At 46.9% G+C, this 20387-nt stretch overlaps 1 protein-coding gene across 1 annotated transcript; it reads right to left on the bottom strand.

Annotated features, from left to right (window-relative positions):
- Positions 1–14426: 14426 nt before the first annotated feature.
- On the bottom strand, positions 14427–18262 carry LOC136512753 (uncharacterized). Its single transcript, XM_066506747.1, has 5 exons — positions 18050–18262; positions 17814–17971; positions 16594–17341; positions 15394–15822; positions 14427–14843 (listed from the first exon to the last, which is right to left on the bottom strand). Exons 3-5 carry the CDS (start codon positions 17279–17281, stop codon positions 14680–14682), a joined length of 1281 nt encoding a protein of 426 aa, XP_066362844.1. The 5' UTR covers positions 17282–17341; positions 17814–17971; positions 18050–18262; the 3' UTR covers positions 14427–14679.
- Positions 18263–20387: the final 2125 nt, after the last annotated feature.

The raw sequence follows: 20387 nt of genomic DNA, 5'->3' as shown, positions 1-20387 counted from the left end.
GCAGTGGTCAATAGTTTCCGCAAAGTGTGGAAAGCTGCTTCACACTCTTCTGTCCACACAAACTTATGATCCTTTTGTAGGAGGCTTGTCATCGGTTTGGCGATCTTCGAGAAATCTGGTATAAAGCAACGATAATAACCCGCTAGTCCTAAGAAACTTCTAATCTCAGGAACTGTGGTCGGTGCTTTCCAATTCATAACTTCTTGCACCTTACTTGGATCGACTGAAACTCCATTCTCTGACAGAATGTGACCAAGGAAAGGAACTTCCTTCAACCAGAATTCGCATTTGCTAAACTTAGCATACAATTGATGATCTCTAAGTCTGGTCAAGACAGTTCTCAGATGCTCTTCATGATCTTTCTTATTCTCGGAGTATACCAGAATGTCATCGATGAACACCACCACAAACTTATCCAATTCTGGCATAAAAACTATATTCATCAAAAACATAAAGTATGCAGGAGCATTTGTCAAGCCAAAAGACATGACAAGATACTCATACAACCCGTATCTGGTGGAAAATGCAGTTTTCGGTATATCCTGTGGCGTAATCTTAATCTGATAATAACCGGATCTCAAATCTATTTTTGAGAACACCTTGGCCTTGGATAATTGGTCAAACAGAACATTAATATGTGGCAAGGGATATTTATTCTTGACAGTCACAGCATTGAGTGGCCTGTAATCTACGCACATTCTCAACGTGCCCTCTTTCTTCTTTTTCACAAACAAAGCGGGACATCCCCATTCAGACTTGCTTGGCCAAATAAACCCCTTTTTTGACAAATCTTCTAATTGCTTCTTCAGCTCAGCTAACTCATCTGGAGGCATCCGATAGGGCCTCCTTGAAATCGGAGCTGTTCTGGGGACTAGCTCAATTCCAAACTCAATCTCCCTATCTGGCGGAAGACCAGGTAGCTCATCCGGGAATACGTCTGGGAATTCACACACTACCAGAATCTGATGAATAGGAATGACTACCGTAGCATAGGTAACACTTATCAGGTCTGTTCTTCGAGGCAATGGTACTTGGAAAGTACCCTCACCTAGTGGATCCTTAAGGGTAAGTACTCGACTTCCAGTATCTATGACTGCTCCCCAATCCTTCATCCAATTCATCCCTATAATGACATCCAAGACTAACCCAGGCATAACTATCAAGTTCACTCGGAACTTCCTGCTACCTAATTCAAGGGTTGCCCCTTGAACCATCTGGTTGGTCAAAACATCAGCCCCTGCTGAACTTATACGGTAACCATAACCCAATTCTGTGCATAGTTGTTCATGTTTCTATGCAAATGCTTGACTCATAAAAGAATGCGATGATCCAGAATCAAATAGAACAACTGCAGGGTTTTCGTTGACAGGAAACTTACCAGCAGTGACGGGCTCTCCTTCTGGAATTTCATCCACTGTCGTTCTATGCACTCTAGCATTATAAGTCTGCTGCTTCTTCTTAGGCGGGTATGGACAAAACCTCGAGAAATGACCGGGTTGATCATAGTTATAGCAGGGTCCTCTTACTGTCCCGGCAGATCCCACAACTCCCTTGGAACTGCCTTGTACCGCGGTTGCGGCTGCTTTGTTGGGTTGTACTGCCATCTTGTACGGCTTTTGAGGTCCACGGAAATTCTGACTTCTTGGCTGAGGTGGCCGAAACCTAGCGCCAGGTGCCGATGGGCGATATGGGGGACGACCTCCCATAGGGGCTCTAGCTTGAGACGGCCCACCTTTAAAGGCTCTCTTGCGTGTCTTGGCTGCGGTGCTGGCGTTGTTATTCTTCTCCTGCTTCAGACAGTCGCTGATGAAGTCATTGAATCTGACGCGGTTGTTGGTACCAACATGCTTCATCATTTTTGGATTGAGACCCCTCTTAAAACTGGCTATCCTTTTAGCATCTGTGTCAACCATGTCGGGAGCATAGCGACACAAGTTGTTGAAGGCATGCAGGTATTGTGTCACGGTTTTGGTGCCCTGGTTCAACGCCAGAAACTCTCCCAACTTCATCTTGGTCAGCCCTGGTGGAATATAGGCTCCACGAAAGGCCTCAGCAAACTCTCTCCAAGAAATCTGAGCATTTGGAGGGAAGGTAGTGCGGTGGTGCTTCCACCACATTCCCGCCGGTCCTTGCAATTGAAGTGCAGCATACTCCGTTTTTAGAACCTCAGTCATCCTTAACACACGGAATTTATCTTCTATCGTGTTGATCCATTCCTCAGCATCGAGTGACTCTGTTGCTTCCTTGAATACTGGTGGCCTAGTGTCCATGAAATCTTTGAAGCTGCTATATTGGTTCACTCCCATGCCACCACCTTGATTGTTACCACGTTGAACATTGTTGGCGATGGTTCGAAGAAGATCCTCCATGTTCTTCTGGGATTGTTCCGTGTTGTGCTAACTCCCGAGCAGCTATGCGAGGAACATCTCGGGGGTAAACGGGGGAGGAGGTGGCAAATGCGGTTCATGGGGAGGTTCATTGTTGTTGCCGTGGTTTCCACCACCACCACCACCACTGGTCCCTACACCGTTGGCACCGGGCTCAGCGGCCTCATACGTGGTTCGGCGAGTGTTTGTCATCTGCATATTTCAGCAACAAGTAACGATTGAGTGAAGCTGTAATAATTGCGAGTGAAGGAAAAATTTACGCCGTACTGAATTTACTGGAGAGAATAAACTCATACAATAAAACAGAGGCACAACCATCGCATCCCAATTAAAACAACAACACTTAATCGAATTGCTTCAACGGCAAACATCGCATCCATACAATCACATTGCCAGCATACATACACTGGACTTTTTATGCGTTCAGATATCGCATTCGAAAATCAAGTTCCAACCACATGCCAAGTCTCATACGTTCGAAGCAACATACGATAGATTACGTGCCAACAAAAGAAATGCCATCGCGACGAGACCTAAATACTAGCGCAAGGCAACTAGCCTACTCCTCGGGGCCATCATTAGGATCGGAGACGTCACCATCGCCTCCAGGTGAAACTGCAGGCTCATCCTGGTTGTCGTCGTCGATGTCCATGCTAGCGGCGTTCGGTGGAGCATATGGGCCAACCCCATTGTAGAGCATGTGAAACTCCTCGTGCAAGTAGCTGTTGTATTCCTCTAGCTCATTGATCCTCTGCAGCAGAAGGTTTCTTGCGTTCCAGGCTTCATTCCTTTCCTGAACCAGCTGTCCAATCATGCGGTCTGCATTGTTGTTGGCTTGAGTCAACGTATGCACTCGCTGCATAGCTCTATCACCTCTCTCAACCGCCTGATCTCTCTGTAAGTTCATATCAGCCAACTGCTCCTGCAAGCTAGCTATAGCACGTGCCTGTCTCTTCTTCTGCCTCTTCCCTTTTAGCTTATCCTCACAACGCAAGCCAGTCAAAGTCCAGTAGGTACTCTCGAGACCTTCATACGCTCTGATGGCGGTGAACATAGCACTCATTGCCTGGTTGTCGCTAGCTCGTCCTTTAGCTGGACCTCTGACTAACGCACTTCCTTGAGGCTGAACCCAAATGGCATCACGAGGATCATCCCTAGGAAAAGTACCAGCCAGAGCTGCTACAAGCTCACTAGGAAATCGGCTCATAATGTCCCTGATGACACGGAAGGCTGCTCCCTCTGCACCCTCAGCTGGAGTGCGACCCTCAAACTCCAAATGCCAACCATCCCAATCTGGAGCATCACCGAGAGTAGGAACCGTGATCTCCACCACTGCAAGTCCATCCTCTGCTAACTGGCTCTCATTCCATGAGTACACCGGCTCTTGACCCTCTGGGTACCCCACATCATGGAGCACTCTCCAAAGCAAAGTCGGCATGCCAAACTCGCTCAAGAAGGTGTCCGTGGTGCGGTGCTCCCTCAAGGCCAACGGACGCCGAGGTGCTCTTCCTCCAGTGGACTTACGGGCGGTCTGCTTCGTGCAGGCCATCTGTAGCAAAAGTTCTTTTATTACCTCGAGGAAACATATTTTTGGGGATACAACTTTTATCAAAATGAGATAATCAATTTATAAGGGGAGGAATGCATGAGATGAATGAGATGCACAAGTAACATGATGTATGTACGTGTCGTACATTCTCACAAACTTAGGAAATAAATAATTTCTAACGACGAATTTGGTGGCATACAACGATCTCTCAATACGTAGCTAATACGTTCTACACGATAGCGTTGTTATGTACCTGTAGAAGATTCATTTCAGCCCAAATTTCCAATGAATGCATAAAAGCAGTAAAGTTTTATCTACACGCTCTACATGAATCTCCAGATACGTGTACAACGGTAGTAACTACCCGAACCATCGTCCTACTGACGGCATCGCCTCAACAGACGGAAGACCCATTCATGAGATACCTTTGTAAAACATGCGTAGAACATGTAATTACTCCAGCATCATATAAGCATTCACCCTAGATCGGTGGTGTATCCGATCATGCTCTCACAACTCACACTTACCGAGGCGTAGAGGCAAATGATCCATTCATTACCACTCAAACAAGTGGCACTCATACAATAGCACGCCGTATGAGTGACGAAAGAGAAATATGATGCAAGAACCCTAGGTCAGTACTTAATTAAGCCACCTAAAATCCTTAACTGGGCGTAAAGGATATGATCGCTGGCACACTTTATAGTTTAAAAATCATGTTTTCCAAATGCCTTTTTGTTTTAAATACACTTGTGAACAGTAACACGCTAAACCATGCTCTGATGCCAGCTATGACAGAACCGACCAATTATACGAAATTAAGTAAGAAAATCATCCACTAGAGCAGACGATTGAACAAACTTAAGCCCGTATAACCCGGTAGTCCGTGAAATCACGAAGGATTTCAAACCAACTCGTGTCCCAGCCATGATCGTAATAAGTTTAGCGGTCACCATCACAACTTACATAAAAGTTTGCATCACGGATACATCAGAGTTTCAACATAGTTATTACAAAACCAGTTCGAATAAAGTAGCGGAAGTCATTTGTTCAAACCACACACACACTCACGTGGAGTTTAAATATAGTGCCAGCGAATGATCATCTCCAACAAAAGCATCAGATGAGACGTAAGGAATGACCATGCCCATGGTCCTAAGCATCACCCATCGCAGGATAAAGGCAGTTGATACAGTAGCCGTAATACATCTGCCCATCTGCAACAAGTGGGAATAAAACCCTGAGTACGAGAAGGTACTCAGCTAGACTTACCCGACATAACCAAAAATAAATGACACCAAGGATTATGAAGGGCTTTATAGTAGGGTAGCTGACTCATTTGTAAAAAAAAAGCATTTTTAGCATTTCGAGAACCTTTAGAAAAGCATTTTTGCCAAGTTAATTATTATTAACCTGTCGACTAGATTTGCATCTATACTAGAGTGAACATGTGATTAAGCAGATAATGATAACCAATGATCATTAAACAACTTCCTTACTGTCATATTCATTATAACTGTCCAAGTGTTCCATAAACATTTACTACGATGAAGTAACTCAAGTCAAGTGCTCACTATCCAGGAGCGATGGCGATTCGAATCGATTCCTAACCAGCTGGTGATTTATTCCTTACACAAACCTCACTCACCCGCTAAAGTGAGATATTGATCACCGAGTCAACTTTCTAGGAATCTCGAGTTTGCCAGGAACCACATGTACCCGGGGGCCGACCGACTGCACTTTGGTCTTATCATCCCGCCCCCGTGTCCTACCACACCTGCTCCGGCACAGTGCGTTGCGGGCAATCTACTCGGCCCGAAAAATCTCCCAGCTTCGCGGTCGGAAGGTACTTTATCTGGCCAGCTAAATGTAAGGCATGCGTTCAACATGACTTGAGGCCCAACAACGGTCGGTCCTTAATCGACACAGACGGAAAACACTACAGTCCAAAACTCTGCAAGTCTCCGTCCGGTCTCAACTTCATTTAACACTTAGTTATACCATGACTTCATAGTCATCCAAGCAGATCTAGGTAACCACCTATAGCTCGCAGGTGATAAGAAATCACCTGACTTCTACCGGTCTAAGCCAGCTAAGCATTGACTCGACTGCGGATACCAGGGTAACAAGGATATAGTATAACAAAGGTAAGCATGGTATAATGTAGCAATGGTTGCAAACAACTCCTGAACGTAATGCATCAATTAAAGTAAAGCATTTAATTAAATAATTGCAAACCGGGAGAAAAATGCTCCGGGGCTTGCCTCTCTCGAAGGAGCTCGGGCGGTGATCGGGGCACTCTGGAAGTTCCTCAACGTCCTCCTCGTCGGCTTCTGGCACTTCCTACTGCTGCACCTCGAGCTGCTCCTCGGGCTCCTCGGGTATGATGACTGGGTTCTCGGTTTGCGATCCTGTATGATGCAATGCGCGTAAGTGATTATGCAAACGGTGCATCGAAGGAGATGAATGCAATGGATATGTTTAAATGCAAGGTAGTCAACATCATCCAAGAAACTATACTACAAGCACATGTCATCTACTGCATTCTCTTCTACTACTAATATGTTAAGTCAACATATCTTATGAAATGCTTCAAAGATACACCAAAGCTTTACTAATTTCTTAATCACACTTAAAGCAACACTTGCTTAAACCCTAATTAATAATAGGTTTGAATAGCAACATATATTTCTGATGCTCCTAAAAATCTGAGAAAATTACAGTAGCATAATACTATCCTAAACAAACTACCATAAAAATTTCATGGCATTTGGATAAGTAAACTATCCTACACAAAAATGACAAGCTATAGCATAAAAATGAGCATGAAATTGCTTTGTACTATGAAAAGTGTCAAACAACAGAATTAATATTTTTCCTAGGTTCTTCATAGGATATAATGACTGTACAAAAATTATCACATCCATGTTTTATACAAAATTTGTTCTCTAGCAAAAATAACAAAACTCAGCCATTAAAAGTACTTGAACTACACCTCAAAATTTTCCCACAGCACATGCATGAAACATATTTTTCCTAGGAAGTACATGACATAATAAGATTAACAAACTTGGAATCATATTTTTCTGAAGACTATAGATTTTCTTTACACATTTTTCAAGTTATCAGCAATATCCATGATTAAATAAAACCCTACAGAAGAGTATTTCAAAAATGACATGCACAATTTTTTCCCAGTAGATCTGATGATAAGGAACCTAGAAAAGTTTGTTTCAACAAATTTGGAGCAAGTTTGATCACCCAAACATTTTTCAAACCATTTTAGATTTCACATAATAAAGAATAAAGGGAAATCAAATCACTTAAACGTTACTGGGCCAGCCCGTGGAAACGAACTGGCCCACGGCCACAACCGGCCTGCGCGGCCCGAGCGCGAGGGAGGGGGAGACGGCCCAACAGGGCGTCAGCCCACGGCCTGGCTCGGCCTGGCCGGCTGAGGCAGAGTGCCCCGCCGGCGCGCGCGCTGGCGCGGCGGCGCGGCTCGGCCAGCGGCCGGTGGCCATCTCCGGCCACGGCAGCGCAAGCAAGCGAGCGCAGGAGGTTCGCGAGGCATTGGCGAATGCGAGCAGGCAGCTAAGCAGGGTGGAGAAGGGGAGGAAGGGGGAGTCCCATGGCGGCCGAGCACAGTGGCGCCATGGCCGTCGGTGGCGAGGCGCGGGGAAGCTCACCCTGGGCTCGGAAGGCGGCGCAAGCGCGAGCGTGAGTCGAGGGAAGGCGAGGCGGAGTTGTGGGCGCGAGCAATCGGGGAATGGCGCGGTGGTGCGGGAGCTCGACGCCGGCGGAGCTGCGGGCGCGGCGAGCGGCAGAGCTCGAGCTCTCGGCTCTGGAGGGGAGGAGAGGAAATGCGGGCGGGAGTGAGCGAGCACGCGGGCACCAGCAGGTGAAGGCGGGCGCGTGGGCGCGGTGTCAGGCCGCGGCTGCCGCGCGGCGGGCGACGTCGGCGCGTGGTCGCCACGCGGCGGAATTTCTCTGCCGCGGTCGCGGCGTGGCGCAGCGACGGGCGCGCGAGTGCGGGCGAGCGGCAGGCGCGGCGTGGGCCTGGGTTGGCGAAGCGGCTGCGGGAGCAAGGCGCGGCGCGAAGGCAGGCCGGGCCGCCGGTGCGGCTGGGCCGAAAACGAGGCGCAAGGCCCACGAAGGTAAAAACAAGATTTTTCAAATTAATTTGAATTCCTTTTTCATTCAAACGAATTTTTGGACTAAATCAAAGCAGTTTCAAACTTTGGGCCAAAAATAAAAGTTGCTCAAAATTTTATCCTCTACAACTTTGATTTTAATACCAACGTCCAATTCATTATAGATTTTGAATTATAAAATTAAAGTAAATTTTGACTTAAACCCTAATGTTTGGAGAATTATTTTTAAAGCAAAATTTGACAATAATTCAAATACAAACCTTACTCCAAAAATTGTGATAAACAATTCTAGATGATTTACAATCATAACCAAACAAGTTTTACTAACCTAGCAAACAAAATCAGGGCAAAACAATTCTAACAAAGGCATGCAACATTTAGGTTTCACAACATGTTTCAGATGTTTCGAAGCAGTGTTTCACTTGTTATTCACATGATTAAGCATGTATGATTTGGATGCTTGATGATGCATGATATGCGTGATTTGCAGTGCCTAAATGTAGGCATAACACCGGGGTGTTACACCGCTCCCCTGCGCCCAGGCCGCAACCTGGGCCTGGGCCGGGAATCTCCTTCCCCGCCTGGGCCAGATGTGGCCCGTTCAATTGAAGCCGTCCATCTTGATCCGACGGACGCCCGTCGTTCTCGCAGGTATAAAAACGCCGACTGCGGCCACGCGCCCGAACCCTAGGTCATTCTTCACTTGCTCTTCTCTCTCTTCGCCGCGGCGTTGGCTCTCTCTCCCACTATCACTCCGAACCACGACGGCCCGAGAGAAAAGCGTGGTGGCGCCGCTGTGGCGCCCTTCGCCGGTGCACGCGTGCGGCTTGATCCGTATACGGCGCCGTCGAGCGGCACCGCGGTGGTGCACTTTGCGCCCCCACACGCTCTCCCTAAACTCTAGATCTTTCTGGCGCCGCCGTGGGTCCCCTCGCCGGAGCGTGCCCTCCCCAGTGGGTGAGCGTAGCGTTGTCGAGCGGTCCTATGACGGTGCCCTCGGCCAGGGCTCGCGCGCACAGCAATGAGCACGGCTTAGCTATCTCCCCGCGTGCCGGTGAGGCAGCGGCGGAGTTTCTTCCCACGCGACGATGGTGGTGACGGTGGCGAGAAAAATCGGATAGGTCTCTTCCCCTCTCCGTCCATTCTTCTAGGGTTAGGGTTAGGGTTTTGGGTTGGAGTTCGATCCGATTTGAATCACCTCCTTCTAATTTCTTCTACTCGATTTTCTACCCTGATAAGCTAGATCTACGCCTAGTTAGGCGACTGATACCATTGATAGATTGTTACAGGATCATCTAGCCATAGATCTAGCATGTATACTGACATTTGGGATAAATAGCGAGTCCTAGAACATGAAGTAGTATGTGATTTAGAGATAGAGGGAGAGAGAGAGAGGGTGCGGAGGTGCAAACCATCGACCGCCTTCGTAGAAGACGAGCTGGCCATGGGGTTGCTTGTCGGTGGCCCAGTAAAACCCGGCGGTGAAGGCGCTATTGCGGTGGCGGCGGTGGCCGGTGGCAGAGCTTCCCGTCTCTGGCAGCGCCCCCTCTCTAGATCAGCTAGAGTTAGGATGTAGGTGGGGTGTCTGGTGGCTCAGGTGAACCTCGTGCCTTGTGCCCCGGCCCCCACCCCCCTTTTTATGGTGTTGTGCGACGGGGGGGCACCAATCATGTAGCGGTTAGACGCCTCCGATCAGGGCGCGAATTCAAGAGCCCAATTGGGCCAATTGGTGGAGATCAATCTAGCACATGGCTCTACTTACGTGCGTGGACACGGTGCGAGCAGCCGAGCAGGAGCACCTCCCGTGGCCCGTGGGTGATCCTAGGCCTCGCACCACCAAACCTTCTGCTACCTGCCACTGCCAAGTGCCAATGCTGCTACGGCGCTACCTGCCTGATGGTGTTATTTTTACAATATCACGTACAACATCCAACAGGCGGCAGCCAATATGGGGTGATTGGTTACACGCAGGAGGCCATCCTGAGCACCATCCCATCACTGCTCGGTGCACATGGCCGTGTTTGGATGCCTGCCTCGCATCCTTTCCCTGCTCTGTCTCATTCATCTTCACCTCTCCGTCCCGCATGGATCCGTCTTCTCGATTCCCACTTCCCTCGCGATGCAGGACGACGCGATGCACCAATGATACAGAGGCCCATGTGTCATACACTCAAAACTTTCATCCATGCATGCAATCAAACAAGATCTCATCTCGTACTGGACCAACAATAAAGACAACCAAATATGACTGGGTGCACGGTTTAAGCATGCATCTCACCATCCTGGACGGGCTTTCCATCCTGGCCCTCCATCACCAAAGCAACCGATCACCCCTATGTCCATGGCTCGAGTAGGACCATCTCTGTTTCGGTTTCCCATCGGAGAAATGGGTTGACCAGTTGTTTACGTTTGGGTCATGCGCCGTGCTCAGTGATTACTGATTACCAGTCTTGGATGCTCTCCTTTTTGTTACGGCGAATGTGAAGGAGGCTGGTGGACTTACACTTGTCGAATCTCGACTTCTGGAGAGAGAGAGAGAGAGGAAGTTGTCATCTGAACCAATCGAGAGGACCAGACGAGGAACCACCCACGGTTACTTCCCATCGACGCCCGTGCTAGCTGTACCTGAGCCGAATTCCTCCGTTGTGTCGGTCAGTCGGTGGCTCGAATCGGCCATAGTCTATGGCTGGCGTAGCTTTGCAACGAAGGCACTAGGCATTCGCTGCAGACGCTATGATCGAAACAACAGGGCGGCAGAGTTACTGGACTTGCAGCCTGATTTGGAACCGGCGTAGCGAAGCACGACGGCGGTACATACTAGACCGATACGGCAAGACCTTTTGTATATACTGATAAGTGATACACACACATACTCCTACACGGCACGGTCACGTACTCACGTACACGCCGCCACTCCGCAGACGAAGCGCGACAAGCCGAGAGGGCGGGCGAGGAGGGACTAGTAGCAGCCGACGCCAGCCGAGCACTTGTGAAGATCTCACCGGAAACAGAGGAACAGAGCGCAGTTGGCGGGCGGAGGAGGAGGTAGCCACCAGCCCACCACAACGGCGGGAAACAGAGGCGACGCCGGGCAGTGGCGGCCTGGCAGCGTCCGACGGTCTGAGGCCGGCGCGCGGCGGGGGAACGATCGGGTGACGCAGATCCCAAATCAAATCACCGGCTGGAGTGGACCGCTGCAGGAGAGAGAGGAGAGGCACGCAGGCGACCCCTCGACCGAATGGAAAACAATGGGCTTGAGGCAGGAGGCCGGACCACCCAGCCCAGACCGCTTTTTTCACGGGGCCGCACGTCACCGTCAGCGAGCCGCGAAGTTGTGTCCACACGACGGGAACGGGACACGGCAGGCGGGCGGCGGCCACGAGGCCCGGCCTGGTCACAACCGTTAGGCGCAGCGCAGACATGCGGCGTGCAGGTACCCTGGCCCCCTGGCACCTGCCAGCAAACCACCCGTTTGTCTTTGCGTCCCCCTTGCCCGTGTGGCCGTGTCGTATCAGGAGCAGCAGGTCTGCCGTGAGTTGACACGCAAAGGTCATGGTCAACACCCGTCGACTGATCGGTGGTGTTCGGATACTGTGACTTAAGTTAGGTGTGTCGGGAGAACATGTTTCGAATGCTAATAAAAAAATAAATTATATAATCTATCGGTACTCCACGAGACGATTTTGTTAAGCCTAATTAATTCGTCATTAGCACATATTTACTATAGCACAACCTTGTCAAATCATAGGCCAATTAGGCTTAAAAGATTCGTCTCGCAAATTAGTCGCAAACTATGCAATTAGTTTCATAATTAGTCTATATTTAATACTCCATACATGTGTCTAAATATTCGATGGGACAGCGACTAAAATTTAGAAGGGGTAGGTGTTTGGATCCGGTGACTAAAATTTAGGAGGTGTGTCGGGAGGATGTTGCATGTGGTGTTCAGATACTAATAAAAAAACAAATTATATAATCCGTTAGTACTCCACGAGACGAATTTTTAAAGTCTAATTAATCCATCATTAGCATATGTTTACTGTAGCATCACATTGTCAAATCATAGGCTACTTAGGCTTAAAAGATTCGTCTCATAAATTAGTCGTAAACTATGCAATTAGTTTCGTAATTAGTCTATATTTAATACTCCATGCATGTGTCTAAACATTCAATGGGACAGCGACTAAAATTTAGGAGGGGCAACCAAACACCATCTTAGGCTGTCTCCAACAGTATCCTCTCTCCTAGAGACACATTTGCAGAAAAAGGTTGTCTTTTAGGTCTTATTGTTGTAGAGAACCAAAAATAAGTATTGAACCTTTTGTCTGTAGCGCTAACCAAAAGATAAATGAGTCTTGTATTTTTGGTCGTGGTTGCTAGAGAGAGTCTTGCCACTGCGGGCCTTATCCCGTGGCCCTGCCCTGAGATTTTGCAGTGTGAATCATGGGCCTCCTTCTGGTGATCACGCTGCGCGTATAGTGCACGTTTCTCCACTGTAGCATTTCGTTTGTATTTGTGAATTATTGTCCAAACATTGACTAATTAGGTTCAAAAGATCCGTCTCGCAAAGTTAAAGCAAACTGTGCAATTAGTTTTTTTTATTTCGTCTACATTTAGTACTTCATACATGTACCGCAAATTTGATGTGACGAGAAATCTTCTTTTTGTATAGTGCACTTTTAGAGAACTAAACAAGGGCGGAGATCGCGCAGTGTGCGTTTTGGTCATTATGGTTCAGGTTAGGGCACAGCTCCCTCCATGCCCAGGTCCCCTGCTCGGCCTAGCGTAAACGCCTTGGAAGCAAGCATTCGCCAATCGCCATCGCGTCACCGGTGGATCGGTCGGGCCCTTGGCTGTTGGCTCCTGACATAGTGGGACGCCGAGCGAGGAGCCGAGGATGATGGGAGAAGCCACAACCCACAATGAAGCAGATGATCCCAGCTCGCCCGTCACGTCAACTGCAGCCTTACCACTTACCGCCCCAATGCCCAGAGTCGTCAGATGCTCGGTTCCAACTGTTTAGGCCTTGTTTAGATGCCATTTCACTCTCTCTTCATCACATCAATTTTTAGCCGCTTGTATGGAGTATTAAATGTAGGTAAAAAAATAACTAATTACACAGTTTAGTTGGAAATCACGAGATGAATCTTTTGAGCCTAGTTGGTCCACGATTGGACAATATTTGTCAAATAAGACGAAAGTGGTACTATTTATCGAGTTCAAAAAATTTGCAAAGTGAACAAGGCCTTAGTTGATCTCTCCAGCTCGCTATAAAGAGAGGTGGGACCGACGGCTCTCAGTATGAGTATGAGGTTCACCGTGAGCCGCTATACCCACCTATAAACCCAAATCTAATCCAGTGAGGAGCACAGCCAGCGACGAGAAGCTCCACTGTCATCTTTACCGTCATCTCTGCGCCACCGCTGCACTGCAACTGACCTCAACACCGTCACCGCGACATCGCCGACCCGGACCGCATCACCTTCGCCATGGCTACATCGAGCTCTTCCTCTAAGCCCGCGAATGGTCGGTGACATCTCACCTCTCTTCCTCTCTCTCTATATATCATGTTCTAAAAAGTTTTTATCCCGTATGTAATGTTGTACCCGCTAGATTTATGTGTAAGTGATCCACTGTGTCTATCACCTCCGCCCGCCCCCCCCCCCCCCCCCCCCCCCCCCCCGTGCTGAACTCCAGGGTTTTCTGTTGCCATGCCGAGCGCTGATACGTCGATTCGTTTCGGCGCTGGACCGTGCCACGGTCTCTCTCGCAATGGAGCACCAGTAGCCTAGTACTTCGTACGTCGTTGCCGTTGATCTCGCATTGATGAGTTCGATTTACCGCGCGTCGGACGTCGTGGAAGAGAAGGAACGGAGCGAGCCAGATCAAACGGAGAAGAAAAGGACAGGGCACGGGCTGACGGATGCACAGGTGGGCTGAACATCGTTTGGACACCACGACGTGTTCCCATCTCTTCAAATTCAGTTGATTTTCAAAACGATCATCTCTTGAGATGAAAAGACGACATTCGCACTCATACGTAGGAATGAAAAAAAAAAGTGTGGCTTACATACCACATACTGCAGTTGGTTGCTCTTTGTAACTGCTGAACATAGCCGCAAAGGACCCAGATCCCAGATAGTCTTCGGCCTAAGTAACTACTCTATGAAAAACAACTACGCGTTGACCACACTAGATGCAATTACAAGTGCACAGAACTTAGACACTAATGCAATTCAGAAGCAGCAAAACTTCCATGATCCATCTTAGTTTGAAGACAGTAATAATGATGAGCAGAACAAAACTGCAGTTGACAAAATCAACTCCACTTGAGGGTTTACTAACCATACCCACATTCACTGTATTATTTGCTCAACCATCTATGCAGCGAGAGATTTTCGGTGATTGCAATGGAGCCAATCCTGAACGGAGATGGCCCATTCAACACTTTTACAGACGAAGGGAACAAATCAAGATTGCAGTGATCACAGTCGATCACCGAAAAGAGAACTTATACAACCTTTTTTTCCCCTCTAGGAGTATAGTTAGAGCTTTGTTAGGCTTCTAAAAGGAGTGTCTTCATCTTAGCTTAGTCGCTGGTGAAAGTATTTGAATCTGCACTGGCCTGGGGCTGCGATGAAGGTAGGTAAGACAAGGCAATGGCTGTGGCACCAAGGGTGACTGCAAGCCCAACTGAAACCCAGAACCACTTCTGTCGCTTCTTACGCCCCTTGCGTTGTTGCCTTGACATCTCTGCAATTCACAAAAATAAAGCAAGTGTCAATATATCGGAATACAAAAGCATGCAGTACTTGCATCTTATATTTAATGTTTCTGATACAATTCAGACAGCATTTTCCCCTCAAGCACAAAGCAGCCAACTGAAAATAGGATGAATAGATACCAAAGACGATAAACATGTTTGATGTTAGTTTGAACCTAGAAAACAGATATGATATCTTTTGAATAATAATGTCTGTAGCTTTCTTCATGCATATGCCACTTAATTTATCAAACACCCGAAAACTATATTCAATCAGCATAGTGTTCTAAAAAGAAAAAGGACGTCCGAAGGGAGGGGCAAGGGTAGCCCCTAGCACTTGCGTGCTGACTAGAAGGATTCGTGCCTTTGGTTTTGTTTAAGGGATGTTCCACTAACTAAAGTACCAAAGGCTTTCATCAGCGACATCCCAACCTTAGATTCTATACAAGCCATATAAGGGGAGTCACCATTTCAACAAGTATTAATCGCGGTCATTTTTGTAGATGTGCAGAAATAACCACAGGTGGAAAAGTTATTTACCGATAGCTTCTTGGTTTCTTTGAGACATTTCCCTGTTTGCAGCTTCATAGTACTGGACCCTATCCGACAGCCTTGCAATCTCAAAATTCTTTGTCGCAATCATGGTTTCCATATCTGATTCAACTTCAGCACGAGCAAAACCCTGAGCAATAGCAGCAGCTACAAGTTGTGAAACCATTATTTGCTGGCACAACTCAGCTCCAGGATCCACGCTTGAACCATCAGAATCATCAGCAATACTTGGAGATGGAAGTGATAAGTCAATAAGTGATAGGTGGTGACTCAGATTCTTCCATTCCTGTTGCCAGATCTCAAGTGCTTCTTCTGCTTGTGTCCTCCTCTCAATTTCCATCAACAGACTTAACCTCATTTCACGGAGGTCATCATCCATGCCATGCAAAGAGCGAGTTCCACCATCACTGGACATTTCTAAATTTTGGGAAATAATATTTGGGTTAGCACACATATCAACCACTAGATCTGAATTAAGCAAGAGGAATTTCTCTAATGGAACAAATTAGCCAAAACACATCATCATTTAACATTTAATATACACTAAACAATCCCATCACTTGGGAGGCAAGAACTTAGCTCATGAAAATTAGTCACTACTCCCTCCGTTTCAAATTATAAGACGTTTTCGCTTTTCTAGATACATTGCTTTTACTATGTATCTAGGCATAGTGTATAATTAAGTGCATAGCAAAAGCTATGTATCTAGAAAACCAAAAGTCTTATAATTTGGAATGAAGGGAGTACAACGCAATTCAAAACAAACGCTCCTGTCAATAATCAGGCCCTAATAGGAGCAAGAAAACATAAATGGGAGTGACCACACATACTGAGAAAAAAGCTTGAAATTAACTCAAACCATGGGGAAATCACATCCAGGACAAAACTTATATCCAAAAGCAGAACATGATACATCCTACATCTTAGGAAGGGACTGAAGACAAGGTTATTTTCTCCAACACAGTTGCTACATAATTTTGTTTGTACCCTTCCAGCTGCTTTTTGAGAGATACTATTGCTGTAGTGAACTACGAATAGTTTGCACAGTGCATCAGCTGGAAGTGTCTTGCAAAAACTATTAGACTCACTAGTAGGCTTATTTTCATTATTACTTTAAACCTGGCAAAAATACAGATAAGAAAGGAAAAAATAACTTAAACAAATAAACTGTAACAAACTGATCTGTACCTTCAAATGCATCATAGAATTCTGCACCAGGTGTACCAACAGAGGTTCCAAGAGGGGAACTAGGCTTCCACCATTCAAAGATGTCACTCTCAGAATTTATGTGTGCCCCACCATTCAAAGGTCTTCCAACATTAACAGGCTTCACTAGCGGTTCAAGACTCCGCCGCTGAAACTCAAACTCAGGCTGCTCATGCTCACTTTCAGCTACCACAGATCCTTTGCCCTTCTGTAATATTCCACTTTTGTCATCCAAAGCCACTTCCACACCGCTGTCACCTTCAGCTTGACCATTGCCTCCTTGCTGAAACACAAACTCAGGCTCCTGGACTTCAGTAGGTTCACCCCCTTTGGGTAAAGCAGACAGCATCACAGGGAGCTTTGGCTGGCTGCCATCACGCCCAGCATCACCCTGAGAGAAGGTCCTGGCAAGGGAGGCTCCCCGCCTCTTATGGTTGATGAGGTATGGCGACCAGGTTCCCGGGAACGAGGAAGGCGAGTCTGGCAGGGTGGTGCTCTCAGGCGTGGCATAGAGTGATGCCGGCGACGTCTGTGTCCTGACAGGACACACTGGCACCGGTGTGGCCTTGTCAGGAGGCGGTGGCGGAGGCTTGGGAACCGCCTTCTGGACATCAGCAGCCGACCCTGTCTCAAGGAAGCGATCCAGCACGTAGTTCGTGATGGACGGCATGGGGATAGAACTGCAGGAGGGGAATCACAGACGGCTTGACCTCCCTGGTATCAACGAGCCCTGAATCGAAATTGACATGATAAATTCGAGGTTAGAATGGATCAAACCCTGCTCGGAGAGGGGGAAAAATATGCCACGGTAGAGGGATTCCGATCCAGCGGACCTATGACCCCTATCCTATTGGAAAAATATATCCGGAAACATTCCCAGCGGAACCTATGACCCCTATCCTTTTGGAAAAAGCTGCCGCGCACGAATCATTCACCGAAAAAGAGAGAGAAAATGCTCAATATTACTCACCCTGAGCTGGACATGCAGGGAAAACAACTAGTTGAACGCTGCAGAACATTTTTTCGGACTTGCTGTAACGCTATGTATTTTTGCACATTTTTCCGTCATCACAAAAACCAGCCGCTGGCATCCTAGCAGCCGCCAGCCGAACGAATTGAAACCCCTCGGACGCGAGATCGCTCACCCAACCCAACACAAACGTCGAAGGACGATAAGATTCTGTAGAGGTACCAGCACTCACCTGACGGGGTCCGGGTCCGGGTCCCGGAGGCGCGGCACCTCCACCGAGAACAGGGGAAACCCTAGCGGAGCCAGCTGCGCTCCGCCTCCTTCCCAGGCCTCGAGGTCGAGGAAGAGAAGACGGCGTTGGCGTTTTTCCTGCGTTTCCTTTCCCAGCGCCTGTCGCGTTTGCGATTCGAATTTATGGGGCCCGGCCCGGGCAAAATAGAAGTAAGCTGCGCGAGGGGCGAGACGAACCTGGCTGGCGCAGCCGGCCGCGGAAAGCAACAAGCTGGGGCGGCACAAGCAGAGCGACAGGCCAAGGTGAGGATGGCGGCAGAGGCGGTCGAAGTGAGGATGACGGCGGAGGCGATCGAGGTGAGCAAAGGCGGCGGCGGCGCTCGGTAGCGTCACCCCTCGCCTCGCCCCGCACGGGGAAACAAAGGCTCGACCCTAGAGCGAGGTGTCGGATCGTGTTGCCTCCCGCGTGGGCTTCCAAAGGGTGGAGGAATTTGTCCTAGGCCGTAATTCCGCGATGGGCTTGCCCGGAGAACAGGCCTTGACACCCCGTGGATTCAGCCTTCGAACGGAGCCCTGAATGGTGTCGGTAGGATTCTGAATGGACCGCAATCGCTTCGCGCTCTTTGCGGGCTTGTCGATGGGTTATTAAGCGGGCCTAATCAACGCCCTTGCTTATATATTTTTAACAAAAGACGGTGTACAGTATCGTTTCAAAAAAGAAAAAGAAAAAACAGATACACTGAATTAGAGACAGGTGTGTAGCCCGCCTCCTCTGTTAGCGCCATTTTAACCCACACTGATAATAGTTGTTGTAGTCTGCAGACAGAAGTAAGCAACAATACAGTACTAAGATAGTGCTTTTTAGGGGCAGCCGCAATCTGCAGACGGTTTATAGCAGGACCACGACTAGTGCAATTATGAACACGCGTCATGGCAACTAGAATGTACTTCCTCCATCACAATTTTTTTTTAAATTTAACTAGATTTGGAAAAAAAAATAACAGCATTTGTATCTCAAATAAATTTATTATGAAAATAGATTCAACGATCTATCTAATGATACTAATTATGTATTATAAATATTAATATTTTTGTATAGATTAGATCAAACTTAAAAGTGTTTAACTCCTCCAGAAGCGAGAACTAAGCTTACTCCGTTCGTCCCAAAATAGATGACGTTTTGACTTCATGTTTGACCTTTTGCCTTATTCAGTTTTTATGCAAAATAAATAAGTCATTATTGAAGTATCTCTAATGATAAAATAAGTTATAACAAAATAAATAATATTTATATAAAAATTTTAAATAAGACAAACAGTCAAACAAGATGTTTTAAAAGTCAAAACAATATGTCTTTACGAAAAGAAAAACACTGTTCTGGTTGAATTGTTATGAGAGAAAACACTGTTCTGGCTGGTAGAATTTTGGCTGAAACTAGCTGAAAAACAATGTTCGGACCTGTTCGGCTGGCAGAATTTTGGCTGAAACTAGCTGAAAAACACTGTTCTGGTTGAATTGTTATGAGAGAAAAACACTGTTCTGGCTGAAAAAAGAAGTCGAACAAGTCGAATATGAGGTAAGCCGAAAGAGGCCAATATTTATATTTATTTTAGGATGGTAAGCTGTTGATGGCAGCCGCAGCCGCTGCTCCTTCTTTGACAGCTGACACAGTCTACTGTTTATATATATACAATAAAAAAAAGCAGCAGCAGCTGCTCCTTCGTTGAACATGCAGGATAAATGCATGTTATTGTATTAAAGAAAAAAATCCCCTGAATTGTTTCAAAAGAAAAAGACCAAACTGTAGCATCCAAGGCGCCTAGGAGCTGTGCACAACGAAGATTGGCATGCCATGTGGACACATGCGGCAAACATTTGTATGATAGTGTATCAGTGACACTCCGCCTCTTGTAACTTGTGTTGGACATATGCCAAAAGTCCGAGACGATGATCCAATTATGGTATTTTAATGGAGTGTTTAGTTTGGTGGTGATGGTGTGATGTTGATGCATCATGAGTCTATTCCTAAATTTTACTGGAATGACTTTATCTCTTGTACTAGTACTGATTATTAGCATGTGAGAAATAAGGTGACGATGAATCAACCTATTCCATCTCATAAACCAAATAAAAAATCATAAAGAGTGAGATGATGATGACTACTCAATTCCACAAACCAAACACCCCCCAGGTCTCGTTTGATGCGCATGTATTCATCTCAATCCACATGTGTTGTAAATTAAGGTGAATACACGTGCATTCAAACAAAGCCTAAAAGAGCAATAGATCCAACCTAGTTGCGAACCCTCTTCCTTGTTCAAAAAAAATGTTACCTTAGAAGTAAACAGTTAAATTCAATGCATGATGGGAGAAAAAAAAAGACATACGATAACTAGAGCCTAACTTAGTTGTTTAGTTTTTTTGTGGAATCTGAAAAATCAAGTAATTATGTAAACGACTATGTTTTGACTGTGATTTGCCAAAAAAACTACAGATAAGACCGGTCAAATATCCTAAATAGCAGCTATTGATGGCATTGAGTATATGGAGGAGGAACAGTTGGTTTACATCTATA

Source organism: Miscanthus floridulus, chromosome 16, assembly GCF_019320115.1.
Source record: "Miscanthus floridulus cultivar M001 chromosome 16, ASM1932011v1, whole genome shotgun sequence".
NCBI classification, from domain to species: Eukaryota; Viridiplantae; Streptophyta; class Magnoliopsida; order Poales; family Poaceae; genus Miscanthus; species Miscanthus floridulus.
Note: the sequence above shows the minus strand (reverse complement) of the source record. Positions and strands in the feature narration are given on the sequence as shown.

What these genes read in the sequence shown, in the direction of transcription:
- LOC136512753 (XM_066506747.1), bottom strand. Translation starts at nt 17,281, where the DNA reads ATGCCGTCCATCACGAACTACGTGCTGGATCGCTTCCTTGAGACAGGG. An exon ending in ATTCTATGATGCATTTGAAG is followed by an intron (nt 15,823 to 16,593) that starts GTACAGATCAGT and finishes CCCAAAATTTAG; the next exon opens with AAATGTCCAGTGATGGTGGA. An exon ending in AAGAAACCAAGAAGCTATCG is followed by an intron (nt 14,844 to 15,393) that starts GTAAATAACTTT and finishes TGTGAATTGCAG; the next exon opens with AGATGTCAAGGCAACAACGC.